The sequence below is a fragment of the Centruroides sculpturatus genome, unplaced genomic scaffold (genome assembly GCF_000671375.1).
Source record: "Centruroides sculpturatus isolate CEXI.00-Female unplaced genomic scaffold, Cexi_2.0 scaffold2115, whole genome shotgun sequence".
Taxonomy (NCBI): domain Eukaryota; kingdom Metazoa; phylum Arthropoda; class Arachnida; order Scorpiones; family Buthidae; genus Centruroides; species Centruroides sculpturatus.
The window spans coordinates 42,881-62,137 of NW_019386665.1; the positions used below are offsets into that span (position 1 = coordinate 42,881).

The following is a 19,257-nucleotide window of genomic DNA, read 5'->3' on the forward strand; positions in this document are numbered from 1 at the left end:
AACAGGAGCTTAGGAGTAAGACTAAAAGAACATCGTTATAACGTAAAAAAAGGATCCAATGCTACAGTTTTGTCGCAAATGTCACAAGTCCAAGGTTCGGTGGTGAAATGGGACGAGGCAACAATTATAAAACCAGTGTCTTCGTGCGAAAAGGGGGTTAGATTCTAAAAATTAAAAAAACATGTTAAATTCTCATTTAAATCGGATTTATTATTCATTTTTTTCATAGGTAAAATATTTCTTATTTAAGTAAATATTTTACCAGAGGATTATTCATTTTATATGCATAAGCATCATCAACTGGTAACAGTTTGTGGGTGCGTTCGTTAATAGCGGTCGCTCTGCAACGGAAGTACGCTGCTGTTTGTAGGCATTTAGGAACTACGTTGAAAGAAAGATGGTGGTGCCCGNTGGACATTAATATCAAGTTCATGGGAGATCATTTGTCCACCAGCGTATATATTAAACCTACTCACACCCCGCTATATATACCAGCACAGTCCATGGATCCATATAGATATAAAATGGCTGCATTTCAAACTTTGATAAGAAGAGCCTATTTGTATTGTGATAGAATCGGTGACAGGAATAAAGAAATTGACAGAATATTGCAAGTAGCTCAGACCCTAGGCTACAAGAAAAGCACCATTGTAGGATTACTCAAAAAATATGAAAAGAACAATGAGAAACAAGGCTTAAATACAGCTCCCAATAGACGCTTGAAGTTTACGTATAACAGTAATTTGAACAGTATTATGAAAGAAGTTGCTAATAAGAAACAAGCAAGAATAGTTTTAAAAAGAGCCCCAAATTTATATAAGATATTGAGAAATGATAAGGATAGAATAAAGACAGAAGAAAAACCAGGTGTCTATAAAGTTCCTTATGAAAACATCCAACTAGATGTTAAGAAAGACTACATTGGCGTCACCAACAGGAGCTTAGGAGTAAGACTAAAAGAACATCGTTATAACGTAAAAAAAGGATCCAATGCTACAGTTTTGTCGCAAATGTCACAAGTCCAAGGTTCGGTGGTGAAATGGGACGAGGCAACAATTATAAAACCAGTGTCTTCCCCCACTTTATCAATGACGGCGGAGAAGATTGAAATATATAGGAGTGGGCTACGTGAAGGATGTTTAAATGCGAGAGATGCTGAGAGCCTGTCGGCGTGGAAATACATAATTAAAAAGCTCACTGAAAACTCAAGCTAGAATTAGTTTATTGGAAAATGTATTATATTTATTATTTTTTAGTTTCTTTTGTGTTATTTTTATATATTCTCTTGTATATTTTAATTTTATTTTGTGTTATTTTTATATTTTCTTCCGTTTGTTTTGTATATTTTTAAAAATTTCTGTTCTGAATTTTGATTTAAATATTTATATTCTATGCATGAAACGTATCTGTTCCATTTTTGTTTGACCTGATGATGGCCTGTTAATTAGGTTGAAAACGTTTGTTTTATCAAATATATTTTCTAGCAACGAATTAAGGTGTTTTTATTTTTCTATGTTTTACTTGCTGAGTACTTTTAATGATATAGCTAATTATGTATTTGCTTGAACTTTGTTAAAATCTTAACTGTACCCCGAACAACAACCGAAGTTGTAGGAAGAAATTCGCATATTTTACAGATCTAGGTATCCCCCTTTTCCAAATTTTAATATCGACTCAAAATAATTTAAAAAGACAAATTACAATAAAATGGTTGATTATCCAACTATCAGAAATTTCACAACACGCCAATGAAGAAAGGAAAAAGCAATTAAATAATTAAAATTGTAAAGGATTAAAAATATATATAAAAATGGGAAATATCGCACCTCTGACAATCGCTGAAAGTGTATGGGCTAAATTTAGAGAATCCGTGCTTCTCGCATGGAAAACTGTATGTGGCCAGCTCACGCATCGGAAAAAACCTGATGTATTCGTGTACGCACCAGACCGAAAAACAAAAAATATTGTGTATCCACGAGCACTCCAATAAATAAATACAATTGAAACGACACTTTGAAATGTTTTACCGATGAAAATGAATAATAATAGTAAGTTTCAATAAAAATGATAAAATGTAAGTTAAATTTTATCGTAACGAGTTTGCTTAAATTTCCTTTTTTCCGAGATCGCAGCAATGCGCGACGGATAAGCTAGTTTACAATATATTGGTTATTCTTATTAATTGATGTTATTGATTAACAGTATTTTTGAAATTTTGAACTTGTTCTATTTAAGTGATATTCTATTTAAACCTGAAGATGATCTATTAAATAGATCGAAAGCGTTTGTTTAATAAAAATAATTTCTCAGCGAATATTAAGGTGTTGGTTAAGATTGTATAAACTTAAGATTGAATTCCTTCAGATTCTGATTGAAACAATGCCTAATCGAGTATTTAAATGTAATAAGTTAAATAGTGATCACATTGGCCACTAAATTGTAAGAAAACTTTTCAATTTAAAACCTGTCCGGATAAATATGTAACAGTTTTTTGTACAGAATTTTCAAAAATATTATTTTCAGTGACAAAATGTTAATGTTTGATTAAAATTCTTATTTTGCAGTGCGGAAACGTGTAAATTCATGTTATTTTTAATAAAACATTTGCCACTTAATGCAACAAATTTTGGTTTTACTTTAAGTTTATCGTGTCCGTATAAATTTGAAACACACCTTACGACAATTTGTTTTATGTTTTCGACAAGCATTTAACAAGCATGAAATTACGATGAAACCAATTATTAAAAACACGCATCTGTGTGTCCTGAGACAGTACATGTGCGTTTTTTTAACACGTTGATGATATTCGATTGCCGATATTTTCAGTTGTAAGTCAAATTTTAAAATTCGGCTACCATTGACAAACAACAGTTGATTACTGCTATTGATCTGTAAAGTTTTATTGAAATCGATAGAGTCCTTACTTTACAAAACGTGTCTTGCCGAATTTTGAATTTGAGTTGCTAGAAAAAAAGCTTGTTTCGATTCAATAAAAAATAATTTAAAACATTTATAGTGTAGTCTTTAATATACTAAGAGAAATAATCGTGTTAATTTTTTCTCTAATGATACGATTCTACTTGTAGTGTTTATTGAATGATCCTGATATCATTGACAGACCACCAACTTTAATGAGAGGGATGAAATACTTTATAAATGATTCTCTTGTATTGAGGTACGTAAAATCTAACTTTGATAAAATTTCATTTCCATATTTCTATTGTAATGCTCGCGTTGTTTAGTTTTATACTTGTACTTCATAAGGTCTTTACTAATATTTGATTGATTTCTTGGTTTGTTTATTTCTTTGTTGGAATATACAAAATGGTGTTTTCAATTTCTCATCTATAGTTTTGTTATAGGGGAGACCGGGGCAAGACAGGCATGTTAAGCTTTACTTAAATTTTGTGTAATAAATACTGCTGTAAACTGAAAAAAAGCTTTGCTTATTGTTTACTAGAATGTTACCTTACCATAGAACTGGTTAAAATCAGTTTGACAATAAAAATAATTAAAATAATTATAACCTTACGAGAAGAAAAAGATTGCCAAAGTNTGGGGGGACATGATGATTTTAGAAATGTTAAAGTGGGGCATGGCCTAAAAAAGTTTGGGAAACACTGCGATAGACATAAATTTGGTATATGGAAGCAAAATTATCAGGTTTTTGAAATTCTATTAAAATTATATAAGGAATTTAAATTCTTCTTTTATAAAGGAGGGGAAATAGAGAAGAATTTTTTAGATTTAACGTCAAACTTATTTAATATAGACATTCCGTATATAGACATAGAAAAATGCGGAGTCCCAAAATCATCAGATATTCGAGTGCCATGTCCAGATCATACAAAAATTTATCTTCATAAATGCTGATGGCCAAAATCAAAAAATGGGTACAAGCCGTGTTTATTACATCAAGCAGCCTTTGAGCATCGATATCTTCCGGAGGATGAAACAATGATGGGAGAAGTATGTCGCTAACATACTAATTTTGCCGCCAATTGCTGCTTGTGCGATGTTTATTCATATAAAATTTATATGGACGAACACGGTAAATATAATTTATTATATAAAATTTGAAAAATTTGATTATATTTATATTTTTTTTTTACTTTTTACAGATTTATAATTTCCAAATCTTCTACAATGTTTTTATAAATTTTGAAAAAATAAAAAGATATTTTTTATATTTTAAATATTTTTATTCATTGAATTACAACATTGATTATACATTATGGTAAGTGGACGTGCTAAATATAAATGTTCTTTACAAATTTTTTTACAAATTCGTCATTATAAAATTTATCAGTTACACTTAGTTCTTCTAAACATTGATTTCTATTCATTTTATATAGAAAATACAAACAAAAGTATCCGCAATTCATCGAATATAAACTCTGATGAATAATATTATTCCAACAACAATTTTTAGAATTTCGTTTTATAAATTTAATTATTTTTAATTTTGACGGTTTCATTCCGTAACTATCGTAGTAAAAACAGGTTTTTCCATCGAAGAATGCGGATACCCAATGACTTCCGGGCTTATTTTTTTCATCCAAATTAATTATAAATGATTTTCGATTAGTAATGCAAACGGGTAAATCATCCGATGCAAAAACTCCTCCGAAAGTCTTTTTTATTTTCGAGTCGCTCGACGCTAGTCTCCATAACGTGATAGTATTCATTAATAATCTACGAATACTGTTCTCGAATGATCAATTTCCAGGGTATTATTGTATTCAAGTAAACAAATAACGTTTACAGTTTCTAATAACGCGGTTGCAAACTTAAACTCTATAGACAAATTTCCTAACTGATTGACGCTCCGATGGCCTTCTGAGGCGGAACGATCGGGAGTAAGATCGAAACAATATAGAGTATACCCGTCTTTATATTCCTTGTAAGTTATATTTGTAAATTTATGATGATTAATACATCCAATATCTTCGAACAATGATATAAAATTTCTCGCGTATAAGTTATTTGTATAATCGGGAGTATAAGGTTTTGGAGGAATCATTTGATTGTCCTTTAATAAACATATATAATTTAAATTATAATTTTTAAAATTGAAAGGATTATATTTCACATTTCCATTAAAGGCCGAATTAGAAACTAAACCGATCGTTATTCTATATGGTAACTGACCGATAACGGCATTTGAAATATTAGTAGACTGTATACCGCTACTCAAAGTAAAGACCTTTATATCGGTTCTTCTAAATGGGATTTTTATAATACCAGATGATTGGAGTGCTTTTTCAATTCCAATTTGAACTGACGAACTAATGTCTACTTTATTAATTAATAGAGATGGATTTTTAATAATAATTTTATAATCATCATTATTTGCAATTAAGGCAAAACTGTCTTTAGATCTTTCCAATTTAATTTTTAAATCTACATTATTAATTAAAAGTTTAGGTTGATGCGACAAATCAATATGAAGTCTTCTGACTAAATCTATTAGCTTATTTTGTTTAGTAATATTTAATCTTTTAGTCAATCCTTCATTATATTCATCTATCGACTCCATATATTGTGCAGTATCTTTATAAAATAATGCACATGTTAAAAAAGTTTTTTGCGCGTCTTTTGAATAAAATAATAAAGCATCTAAGATTGCCTTATATTGGTAGTTAGTTTGCGCAATAATTTGTTTGTCATTCAGAAAAACACTGCATTGAGAAAACAAACTATTTAAAAAATAATTAACTAGAGCAGCTTTTTCATTGGCCGGAATATCTGTTCAACCTTTTTAACAATTTTTGCTTGAACGTGAAGATAAATTGAATGCAAATCGATATAATTTTCACCTGAACCGGATATACGTAAAATTCGATAGGGGCACGGCTATCCGATATAATTGCGATTGGATGTACAATAACCTCTGAGGTGCCGTCGATAGCCAATTGCATGGAAACAGTGGTAAATAGGTCCAACTCACTTTTGGTGCAAGGACAGGAACGCGGGTCCATTCTTAGTCCGTGAATATATCTCGCGCTTTCCTTCTTTTATTCCGAGACTGGATTAATTTTTTCAATCGTTTTCTTCTTTTTATACCCGATCCACCCTGTACTTTTTAATTACATCATCTTTAATTTCGGAAGAGATGTCTTTTAGATGCGTTTTCGCCGATTCTTTAAACGATTTCCTTGCAATTACGTCCGATCCGACACCTGATGCGAAATTTAACACTTTTCGTCCTAGATATTTTCCAACTTTACTCAAAATAGGAATAGATTTACGAAATAAATCTCCAAAAAATCCGTATCCTCGTTGAATTTGAGGTCCTGCAAAATAACCTCCTCCCGGCATCATTTTCCTCATGTATGAATCGGGAGTCCATATTGTTCCTCCTGCTTGATTGCAGTAATAATTTATACAAACTTTAGGATCGAGCTTCATTTTGTACTTCTCACAGACGAACTAACATTAGAAATAAAACTGGGTAGTATTTATAACTGTTTAAAAGATAAAACTAATAACGTTTTTCCACCAAAAAAGACAATTTCTTTTCCTCCAGCAGATCTCAATTCAATTTCTATGGAATCTATATAATTTTTCTTTACAGGAAAATACAAAGGTGTCGAATAAACTCTAAATATCTGATCTTCTTTTTCTCCCATAACAGGTATAACTCTTAATAACGGTGCTGTTATATCTCCAACGTGATGGGAGGAAATAATATTCGAATAAATAAAAATTTCTGATATTCCGGCCGACATTTCGATCGGATAATGACTTATATATTCCCCTGGTGGAAATTTTGCAGTTGTAAACCCTAAGAAATCTTTTAATTCATTTCCGAATTCTACAGAGATATTCGACGGAACTTTTAAAATAATTTTATTATTCGGTAGTAAAGCTAGCTTTATATATTTAAAAATTCCTAAAAACTTTTCAGGAGACGAATATAATCCTATAGGAATAAAGATTTTTTCATCCCTATAAGTTTTCTTAATTACTTCTTTTTTTCTATTTTTTTCCACTAAAGTAAAAAATTGATTGGAATAGGCCTTCGTCGATAATCGAAAATTATAAGTTGAATTCTCCCTTAGCACGATATCTTCGTTAGGTAAATTTAGCATATAAAGTAATTTTGACGCATGCTCGACCGTAATGTGCAACTCGTGTGCATCTTTTATATTTACGTCTACGGTTTGTTTATCTTCATCAAAAATAAATTCTGCCAAATTAGAATTCGTTAACGAAAGTATGTTTTCGTTTATTCCATCAAACAATTTACTTTCTTTATCTTTAATAGGAATCAAAGGAACCAAATATGATTTATCCGGCAACGGCTCGTCTTTTTCTTTTATAATTTCTTCGAACGTAACAACGTAATCGTTATTGTGGTTAGATATATTAAACCAATTTCTCGGAATAATAACTTCACTAAGTCCAACTGCCCAATTTCCATGTAAATTAATGGGGGGACTCATTTTCACCATAAAATTAGACTGAGTATTTTTTGGAAACAGGTCCATACTTGCATTACTTATCAACGTGACAAAAAAGTCTGACTGCATCATTTTGTTACCTTTTGCAATTCTTCGGTATAAAACCTTCCTTTCAAAATTTCGTTATTTGCGTCTTTCAATACGTAAGTCGGAGGATGCGATATAAATCGATCGTGAACAACAAATATTTCCTTCGTCCACCCCGGCAGATATCCACGACTAAATGTTTTACGTATTTTCGAAATTCGAACTAAATCACCAATATTAAATTTAAATTTATCTTTTCTTTTTATACCATACAGCCTATCAAAAATTGTACCGTAATGCAAAAGATTAACTTCAGATGGAGCCATACCGATACTTCTGTGAAAACTATTATTATATCCTTTTACGATATCGTTTAATTTATCGATATATTGATAAGAATTACGGTAAGTAAATAACCTATATATTTTATTTCGTAAAGTTTTATTTAATCTCTCGACCACGGAAGCTTTAGTATCCGAATGAGTCGAATAATGATTAATTTTATATTTTTTAAACAAACTTTTTACTAACCTATTATAAAATTCGGTCCCCCTATCGGTTTGCAAATTTTTTGGAATATTTCGTTTAAAAATAACTTGAAAAGCTTCCAAAATAGACTTAGGTTTTTTATCCTTTATTGGCACAACGTAACAATATTTACTAAATACATCAATTACGGTTAATAAATATTTTATTCCATTATTATATCTAGAAAATTGCTTTAACACGATTAAATCGGCCTGCCATAGGTCGTTAGGATAAAAAGCTTTAGTTTTTCTTCGCGAGTACTTAACTCTTACAGGTTTATGAAGCGAATAAACTGGTTGCGAAGACAGCCATTTTTCGACCACAGATTTCGGTAAATTAGAAGCTTTAGCTAGTTTACTCACTCCTCCAAACGATGCCGAAGATTTAGGATTATAATATATCGATTTCAAAAGTTTTTCCATTCAGGACCCTTTTTCCTCTTTTTCGTAGATGATTTTTTCCAGTGGTAAAATATTTTTGGAGAAATTGAAGAAAAAATTTCTTTGGGACTTTCAACAGGTGTCAGTTGATATCTTCGTTGCTCGCCGATTTCGGGTAGAGTCGCCAAACTTTTGTTTCCAATCCACTCTTTAAAAATATTTATTTCTCGTAAGGCTTGCCAAAATTCATTAAAACCGGAAGGATCTAATAGAGTTTTTCTATTTCTCATTAAATGAGATATTAAATCCACCATATGACTTACAGCAACTGGCTTACTGCCAATTGTCAATTCGCCTTTTTCATTGCATTTGTAATGATTTTGTCTCAGTCTGTCGATTAAATGCGGAACATATTTTCGATATAACTAAGGGACAGATATAGTAATTTGTTTAATAATTACATCCTCCCCATTATCATCGGGTTTTTCTTCGGGTGGAGAAGACACTTCTTGATTTTCATCCGGTACGACGGATACTCTATCTGGTTCTTTTGGTGCATGAATCGTTCTCTGATATCTCAAAATCAGTTGACTTAATAATTTAACTTTACTATTGTCGGATAAATCGGTGCTCTCGAGTAATTCTTCAATATTATTACCAATTCTTATTTCAGGTTTCCGATATGCCGCTAACAGTTCGGGAGGGACTAAAGCCATTTGCTTTGCCATTAGATTCTTTTTCCTATTACTTTACCAATTAATCCTCCTGCCATAGACAATAATGGCGCCAGTAGAAGAGGAAGGAATCCACCAGATTGATTAACTAAAATTCTTTTCTTGGTATTTAAAAGAACGTGTTTTTTACATAATTTCCGGATTATTTTTTTATATTTTCGTAATTTATGAACATTGACAGGTATATTTCCTCTCCGCAAATTATCGCATATTTCGCACAAAACTTTAACTTGATCGGGAGTAGCCTCTTTCAATATTGCTCTTCGCTGAGACAGAGTAGTTTTAGCTAAAAGCGCCAGCATATGGTAATTTTTCTTTACGTNTCCGGATTATTTTTTTATATTTTCGTAATTTATGAACGTTGACAGGTATATTTCCTCTCCGCAAATTATCGCATATTTCGCACAAAACTTTAACTTGATCGGGAGTAGCCTCTTTCAATATTGCTCTTCGCTGAGACAGAGTAGTTTTAGCTAAAAGCGCCAGCATATGGTATTTTTTCTTTACGTTCTTCATTTTATCGGTAAGTATAGCCAATAAATACCTTGTTCATGTGAAAAACACGAATCTCGCCCCGAAAGTTTCTTTTCTGTTTTTGGCTGAAAATCCAATAACAAATAACCGAAATCCTTTTCCGTTGCTTTTTTACATGCATCCATAAAAAAATTACATTTTCCTGCAAAAGCTTGTTGTCCCAAACAACTTACTTGACTTTCATCACGATTATTTTTAAACAAAATCAAATAATGAGTATTTAAAGTTATATCCCTCATAATTTTATTTTTCGGAAACAAATTCTGCATTATCAGGATCACGCTTACGTTATAATGGTGAGACTCTGTAGTAAAGAGGAATGCAGTTTTTGAGCCGAGTTCGTGCATCAAATCATCAATTATTACTAAATCCCATCCTTGCACGGATTCAGGTAAACCATACATAAATGTAATATTTTTTTCGTCACGAAAAAACGGTAAATATACAGAATAACACCATAAAATTTTGTTTAATGATTTTTCATAAATTTTACAGCGAATAATTTTTCTTACCAGCGTTGTCTTTCCACATTGTGACGGCCCAGCGATTATACAGTTACTCGGATGCTTGAAATACATCATCAGTCGATTTTATGAACTTTAGTAAATTTATAATGCTTTGATCCACAATTTATCTCTCTAAAAATTAATATATTCTTCTTGTTCTTTTCAACATAAACTTCGTTCATAACATCCGAACAGTCCTCGAACGAATAATATAAGTTATTACTTACTTCGTTAATTCTTCCGTCCTCGTCAACAATTACAAATCCAAACCTTCCATTTCCTTTCCACATTTCTCCGTTAACTTTAAAATAACGCAAAACAATTGGAAAATTATCGGGAATATCAAAAGAAAAATTATTTACCGCAGCAATACAGCTATCCAAAGACTTATACAAGCGAGGAGATACAGAATAATTTCTGTCTCCGTCGTAGGTAATAATAAAACCGTATGCTTCCATAACTGATTCAATCTTTAAAATAAATTCTAACATGTATTAAAATTGAATTTATATGAAACAACCGTCCAATCACATTTAATTGTGAAATATAAGTAATTGTAAAATTATATATATAAAATAATTTTGTAATTAGTATATAAGTAATTGTAAAAAATAAATTAATTTTTGTGATTAGTACGTGTCAAACGAATTTTGTGATTAGTACGTGTCATATGTATACTACTTATATATATATCCCTAGATTATCGAATCTAACTGTCACCAGAGAGAGAGTTTACAGGATATTCGCGTGTGGATAAATACCTTATAAAGAAGTCGAAAATCGATAACTGAATATATTTTCGTGATTCTTGCGGTGTTCGATGGAATGTTCTGGATATTTAGAGTGTTCAGGTACAAGGAGTAACTTCTGAGGGAGGTATTCGACTTGTGTTGAAGCACTTAGGTGTGTAAGATATCTTTATAATAAGGTCGGCAAAGTCACAGTATTTTGCATGGTAATAACTGATGGGGAGGCAAACTTTAGTGGACGACTGACTAAATTTGTCATCGTTCTCCCTTGTTATTTGGGTTCCTTCTGAACTTTTCCCATGAGATCAGAAGTTTGTTGTTGCCAGTTTTGGACGCCAGACCCTTAGGTCTGAAGTTCAAAACTGGCAACAACAATTCTAGTATTGGACGCCAGACCTAAGGGTCTGGCGTCCAATACTAGAATTTTATCGAAAGTTCCGGGTGACACACTAATGACTAGATGTATCATTCTCACCAAGGAAACAAGTCTGTGGGAAATAATTTTTATGATAACTCGAAAAAAATCGAAGTCAAACGACGAAATTGTAAAATGACCAAGGGTCAAGATAACACTTTCATCCATTCTTCCTTCACTTAATCAGGGAAAGACTTCTTTGACATCTTGTACAATTTACGAGTAACAATGAAAAAATAAATAAATAAAATAAACTAAATATACATCACAGTGAGAAAATAAAGATTTTCAATGTGATAAGTTTGAAAAGAGTGTAAGGTTAAAAAGATCAACTTTAAATCTTAAACTTAATAGATCTAAAAACTGTCTTTATGACAAAACCCAAACAGATACACTACACTGCAAGAAGACGTTTCAAAAAAGCAATTATATAAAAAAATAAAAGTTAAACAACTACCCAACAAGTATTCTTCAAAAGTGATAGGACCAATTTTTTCTTTTCCAGCTGTTATACACTCATTGGCTAATGAATTAGAGAGAGCAGTTTAATATTTTTTTTATTAAATTATATTTTGCTCGAATTATATCATTACTTGATTTGGTGTGAATTCTACATGCTGCTGAAATGCTTCTAAGACTAATGCACACCAGGCATTTAATAGACTTTCCTTTAGTTCACGTAGATTTGACAGAAGAAGACTGCTGGCAAATACGTCGTTCTAACATGTTCCATATGTTCTTGATCTGTTAAGAACTAGGTTCTGTAGTAGTCAAGGTGAGTGGCAAAAGTTGTCTTTCTGGTTGCTGAACCACTGTTGAACAACTCTTGCACGATGGACAGTAGTGTTGTCATCAAAGAAAGAGCTGTATATGCAAAACATGCAACATTACAGTATGAACTTGATAGGCAACAATGTTCAGGTACTCGTTGGAAGTCACTTCGAGAAATATAAGAGGACCAATTTTGTCTCAACAGAGGATGCTCCATACTATAACACTCCCAACACAATCTTGAATCGTGTTAATGAGGAAAGCATGGTGAATTGCTTAATGGGGCTCCCTCCAAACCTCCTGTCTACCGTCGATACAGAATAAGGTGTACCGTAATTCGTCTTATAACACTATTTTCTTTCAGTCCTCAGATGGCCAATCACGGCACTCTTGGCAACACAATAGACAAACTTTCCGGTTCTTTGCAGAAATCAGTGATTTTCGTATATAAATCAGAGACTGTGCATACTGAATATTTTCAGATCTTTGTACCTTTTTTCAGACAAAATCGATTGCATTTCTCATTAACTGTTTTGGAGTAACAGTTACCTCTTTTAGTCATCGATTGCAGGTTATTTTTCCACCGATTGAACAATCAGGTTATCTCACCTTTGGAAAAACAGCCAGCTCTACAGTTCTTGATATCGTGGCTCCAGCAAGACAGGCAACCACGATCAGCTGTTTTTGAAACTCCGGCAAGTTCTTCGTTTTTCCCATTGTCATAAATAAAATGTTCATACTGACCAACAGCATTCTCAAATAAGAGCTTATGAACAGGTGGTAACTCACATGATTCAAGTGTTTTTCATACAAGCTGCAAAATTAACTTTACTTGATATGCATGGGGATTGTAATTAATTGGCCATTGAGTATAGACTATATAACAGACAAAAAGTATGGCATATAATCAAAAAAATCACTTCCCCTTATTTTATATTTTTGGACTCAAAACAACTTAAAACATGAAAAAAAAAGCAAAACAATTCAGAGTTTTTTTCTGTATATGTACTGTACAGTACCGATGTTTTAGTGTAAGGGCATGATTTTTTATACCCATTTTGAACCGTAACTAATTAACTTTAAATTGGGTCCAAAATTTCTGAAAGTCTGCAACAAGGTTTGTGTATTAAAAACATATATGATACAAAATTTTAGTAATTTAAGGTTAACAGCTTAAGAGATAAAGCGCAGTCGTGTGTCGTATCTCAAGGAGATTAGAATTAAAATAATAAACACGCGTTATTCGTATTTCCAATTTTACATAAAACATCATGCTATGCACAAAATTAAGCTTTTACCCATTTTTCAATAATTAAAAATGTAAACGGTTTTTAATAATATATCGTAGCAAATTACAATAATTAATTTAAATTTTGAACTTTAATTGCATTTTATAATTCTGCATCATAATTACTGGAAAATGGCCAAGTTTTATAAAAATCCATGCATTAAAATTTCTGTAAACAAATACAATTCTGTAAGCCTTATAGAAGTTCTCTAATGCTCCACTTCAATCAAAGACCAACGACCCAGAAATGACTCTGCCATATAGAAGTATGGACCATGGTATAGAAATCAACGAACTCTTTCCAATATAGTCTGTCAACCTACTTTTGCCACCTCCATCTCCAGACGTCTCTGAAAATAACTGCATACAGAAGACAACGGTCAACTAGAAGTACTATTATATGTCATTGTCAACTCTCTTTCTCAATATATGGAGATGTATATAGAGTTGTATACTACGTCTGTACATTGTTTATTCTCATTTTCATTAAATGTTAATTGTTATCTGTTAATTCACCTGACTGTTCTTTGATTTATAGGAACAACGGATACCGATCGAACTTACATGCGACTCTCCCCACTCGATTTATACCCATTCTAAGGGACTGTCTATTAATTATGTAAAAGCGATTTCGGCCATACTAGACCCCCATTTACCCCTATGTAAGAAACCGTAATATTTTCTTTGATCTCCCTTCCCTTCTTTATCTTACGTAATATTTTGGCATGATTTTATAGAAAGATTTATACCAAAAAAATTATTTTATGAAACCATAAAAACTTTAGGTCCAAAATATATAATTATTAATTAGTTAATTAATATGTACTATTAGTTATAAAAAATTTATGTGAACAAATTTAAAAATATAAAAATTTACTGAATTCGAATGAACAATTTATTTTAAAAACTTTACTTTTTAATTATTGACAATCTTATTATTGTTTATTCGTTATTTTGAAACTCTGTTGTACTAAATTTTCGAGAGTATTAAGCAAAAGATCGTGTTATTAATCAATCACGTGGCTTCTTTTCCATCTTTATTTAATCGATACGGTATTTCTACACGTTTCGGGCTTTTGGCCCCTCATCAGTCAACTAACACAAAAAAGTAATATATACAGCTATTCTCACTTCCTCAGCCGTTTACTTACAAATATAAACAAACATCAAACACTTGCTGAGCTTATTATTAATTTACTATTCAAACGCTTTCAGCCTACTTCTAATAGGCCATCCTCAAGAAATTACTGTTCTACAATCGAATACAAAACTTTCGAATAAATTTAAAATTTAAACTTTTAACATATTTTTAAACATCTTTACAATAAACTGTAAACTATTAAATATTTAACTAAAAAATTTTAACATATTATATAATAAATATAAAACTTAATATAACAAAAATATACATTAAACCAGCAAAATACAACCGCCATAATTTTACGAGTTTTTAATTTCTATTTCCTTTTCTATGATGTATTTCCATGCCGTTGAAAAAACAGTAGCATCCTTGGCGTTTAAGCAATTGTTATTAACTTTACTTTTATATATCTCCATTTTTACTATGCAAAACGCAATAGTTGGAGAATGGACCGGTTTAACTATTCTTGCCTCATGCCACTTTACACTTGCACAATCCGTTTGTGCCATGATTGCCAAGATGGTGTTGTTGTTCCCTTTACTAACGTCATACATGAAGCCATTAAAGATTATATTATGAAAACGGAAGGTGATATCGTAGACGAAATGATTGTAACAGTAACGAACAACAAGGTTAAAAAGCTAGAAAAAACGCCACTCGCGAAGTACATGACGTTATTAAAAAAGTCACATAACCCATGCCCCCGAATACTCAGAATATTTGCGTTCGCAAAAACGCACAAGCAAAACAAAGAAATTAGACCGGTAGTTGAGAAATGTGGGGCACCAACCTTTATACTAGAGAAAAGATTAAAAAAGTATATCTATGAAAGTTTGGAAAATAATGTGTATGTGACGCAAAATCCAAATAAGTTGGTAAAAGAATTACAAGGTATGGCGTTGATGAATGATGAAATAGGAACGGTTATGGATTTTGAAAGCATGTACCCTTCCATGAATTTAACATCTTGTTTCAATACTCTTGTTGAATTTATGGTACAACATAATCCAGGATTAACGACGTATATGGAAGACTTAAATAAGTTGGCAGAGTTGATGTGTTACTAATCCCTTTTTACGTTGAATGGGACAGTGTACAAACAAAGAAATGGAGTCCCAATGGGTAGTCCCATGTCGGGACTCTTTTGCGAATTAGTGGTACGTCAAATAGAAAAGGAGGTCCTAGGAAAATTCATGAAGGACATTATATTATACAAAAGATATGTTGATGACGTGTTGATAATTTGGAAGGATAACCGAAAGATTGAGGAATTTTTAAGTATGATAAATAGCAATAAGCATGGATTAAAACTAAAGCTTGAACAAAAAAGCCATATACGTTGTTAAAGCCTTTCGGATGTATTTGTTCGCTCATTTACAAATTCTGAGATAGTTCTTAAATTTGTAAATGAGCAACGAATACATCCAAAAGGCTTTAACAACGTATATTCGTCGCCTTTGATAAGAGGAATGAATATAACCAACAGTAAGACTTAACATTTATTAAATACCTGTAGTTTTATGTATTTTTTATATATCGCTTTATAATTTTAACTAGATGTACCAAAATTAAAATGTCCGTGTAAACTACCTTACTATTCTAGTTTGTAAATGCAAACTTAGGGTGTACAACTGCCATTTCGTAGTTAATGGTACGTGTTAATTATATACATGTATTTTATATTGTTTGTGGAATTTACTTGTAAAATATAATATTTTAAATGCTGTATATATTACTTTTTTGTGTTAGTTGACTGATGAGGGGCCAAATGCCTGAAACGTGTAGAAATACCGTATCGATTAAATAAAGATGGAAAAGAAGCCACGTGAGTGATTAATAACACGATCTAGTGTTTAATACTCTTGAATCTTATTATTATTATTATTATTTTCATTAATGAACGTCATAAAATTTATTTTTATATTAATTTCAATTTTCACTACAGACGCAAAAATCTTTACCAGATCGAATGACTAGTGCATGTGTAAACAGAAACATCATACAAAGTAAAACAAGAGAGAATAGAGAGAAACCACATTCCGTTGCCATATTGATTACATATTAGCTAAGGCCAAGAAAATAAACTACCATATATGCTGCTAAATGTGCTAGTTGCAGCTAGGGACTATATAATAAAGCTTATAAAACTCTAAATAAAGTAACAATACAACCAATGCTAGTTTACGCGGCCTTTGACTGTAAAAAATTTGTAATAAAAATTCAGTAGCAAGTAAATTACTTTCTCTTCAAAGCCAGTTTGCCATCAGAATTTCAAAGTGCTGCAGAACTGTTTTTACTAATGCCACTTTAATACTAGCAGAGCTCCTTCTTTTGCCACTATGTATTGTAGAAAAGGTTCTAAACTACTACAGAAGAACTTCAAACGTCAGGGCTCAACAACGGTCTTTACTCCTATCTACGGCTGTTCATACGCTACCACATTGCAATTATTGTTCTATCTCTGATTATCATCCTGTAAACAGAGATATTTGGTGTCATCTGCTTCCTCCATAGATAATCACGCAGACATTAATATCTACACAGCTGGGTCGAAATGCTCTTTTCTTGTCCGCTCAAGTATCTACATATCTTCCTCCATACTGACATATTTTGCCAAAAATATGTTAGAAGATACAGATACCTTTCACATATTTCTGTCTATCAAGCTTAAGCAGATGCTGACTACTAAGCTGTTCAGTGGGCCACTTGACTACCAAACAAAACCCTGTTTATTAACATTTACAGTGATTCTCATTCTGCTTTAAAAGCTCTATTAGATCCCAATTGCAATAGCAATAAAATCACATATATCAAGCACCATATTAAAAATCTTGTAAATAACAACTTTTATATTTGTTCCTGGGCATACTGGCATACTATAAAATGAAAAGGCTGACTTTGAGGCTAAGTCAGTTGCGAAGAACACTGATTTGGACTACACTTGCATCCCTCTCTCACATAGCAGCCTTAAAAATTATATTTGTGACAATGCTAAGCAAAAGTGGAATCAGTAAAAGTAGTTTAGCAGTAAAACTGATAAAATAACAAGACTATTTTTCTAGTGCTTAATATAGATTCTCATCACTACTTAGAGATTTAACGTTTGCTACTGCTTAACTACTTACTGAGCATGATAATTTTAGAAGCTACCTGGCGATGTATAACCAGGCAGAAACTGCTTCTTGCTTTTGCTCTACAGAAAACTACACTCCGACCACATGATCTATCATTGTCAAATTTACGATCAAGATAAACTTATTCTGAAATTAGAAATTTTTACGCTTGGTTTCGGGTGGCCATGTCCACTCGATAAGCTTGTTCAGAAACCACTGTTTGATGCTTTTTACAATTATGTTAAAAAATATGGAAGATAAGAGTATTTATAATTTCTACTTTTACATTTTAGTTTTCACTAAAAGCCGAATACCAATTTTATGTTTACTTTGTATCGTGTATTTTGGTTTACGTATTCTTAGTGTTATACGCCCATAAGAGTGGTGCACTTATACTGATAAAACACAAGAGAAAAAAACCACCATATGGCTTTTCTCCCATGACAAAAAATGTGCAGAGCGTGAATCTCCTAGTTATTACTCTATCACATCACAGGAGACAACGAGCGGTCTTAATAGAAACCGCCAAATTGAAGCCAAATTCAAAACGCCACCACTTAAAAAGATAAAAAAAAATAAAACTAAGAATATTACGTAAGACGAGATTTAATTACTCCCTACTCCAGAGTAAGAAATCGTAAGAAATCCTTGACTCCCATCCACCCCAAAATACCTTACATAATTTATAGACGGCCCCTAAAACGCCATCCATTGACTTACTGAGTAGAACTAACCGTTCTGATAACTAAAGGGTCTACCCTCGCCCATATTCTCATATTATTATTATTGTGTTTAGTGGGTTATATTCGGTTCACACCGGTAAGTGTGTACTATGCCGGACCACAGTCAAGGCATAGCAACCAAAATAAAACTAAAATTAAATAAGTGTGTCAGTTTCTGTATTCAGGAATTTTTTAACAATATGGCATGTATTCAATATAGTTGCCTTCTGTAGTGTTATGTATCTATTTCTATTCAATTGTAATGTTCCCAGGCTTTTGTGTAGTGTGTGGGGTATCACACCGGTACAGGAGAGTACAACAGGTACAATAAGCACCTTATCCATCTTCCACAAATGTCTTATTTCCTGGGCGAGTTATATGAACTTGCTAATTATTTCAGTGCATGTGTTTTGTACATTGTGAGTGTTTGGAATGGCTAGGTCTATATTGTATGACTATATTGTGTTTGTCAATGAGTGTGATGTCTGGTTTGTTGTGGTAAATTGTTTTAGCTGTAATTATGGCTCTGTCGTAGTCAATGTTCCCTCTAATTTTTCTTGTCCATGAGCGGAACATATACTTCTCTGAGCAAAAAAAAATTTTTGCTGAGCAGATTCTGAGCAAAAAGTTTTTCTGAGCATATAATATATATGTTACAGTCAAAACCCGTTTTTAGTTAGAACGCGTTTTAACTAGTTGAAACTAGTTTATACTGAATGTCTTTGTTAAAACCCGTTTTGTCTAGTTGAAACTAGTTTATACTAAATGTCTTTGTTAAAACCCGTTTTGTCTAGTTGAAACTAGTTTATACTGAATGTCTTTGTTAAAACCCGTTTTGTCTAGTTGAAACTAGTTTATACTGAATGTCTTTGTTAAAACCCGT

The 19,257-nt window shown here is 32.0% G+C and overlaps 2 protein-coding genes across 2 annotated transcripts; one reads left to right on the forward strand and one right to left on the reverse strand.

Annotated features, from left to right (window-relative positions):
• The first annotated feature begins 431 nt into the window (after positions 1–431).
• LOC111615517 lies at positions 432–1,214 on the forward strand. Its single transcript, XM_023356920.1, has one exon. The coding sequence runs from the start codon at positions 432–434 to the stop codon at positions 1,212–1,214; it is 783 nt and encodes a 260-aa protein (XP_023212688.1).
• A 2,998-nt stretch (positions 1,215–4,212) lies between these two features.
• LOC111615518 lies at positions 4,213–5,663 on the reverse strand. The gene is made up of 2 exons (XM_023356922.1): positions 5,341–5,663; positions 4,213–5,295 (listed from the first exon to the last, which is right to left on the reverse strand). Exons 1-2 carry the CDS (start codon positions 5,537–5,539, stop codon positions 4,688–4,690), a joined length of 807 nt encoding a protein of 268 aa, XP_023212690.1. The 5' UTR covers positions 5,540–5,663; the 3' UTR covers positions 4,213–4,687.
• Between the last annotated feature and the right edge of the window lie 13,594 nt (positions 5,664–19,257).

What these genes read in the sequence shown, in the direction of transcription:
- LOC111615517 (XM_023356920.1), top strand. Translation starts at nt 432, where the DNA reads ATGGGAGATCATTTGTCCACCAGCGTATATATTAAACCTACTCACACC.
- LOC111615518 (XM_023356922.1), bottom strand. Translation starts at nt 5,539, where the DNA reads ATGGAGTCGATAGATGAATATAATGAAGGATTGACTAAAAGATTAAAT. An exon ending in AATTGCAAATAATGATGATT is followed by an intron (nt 5,296 to 5,340) that starts ATAAAATTATTA and finishes TTAATAAAGTAG; the next exon opens with ACATTAGTTCGTCAGTTCAA.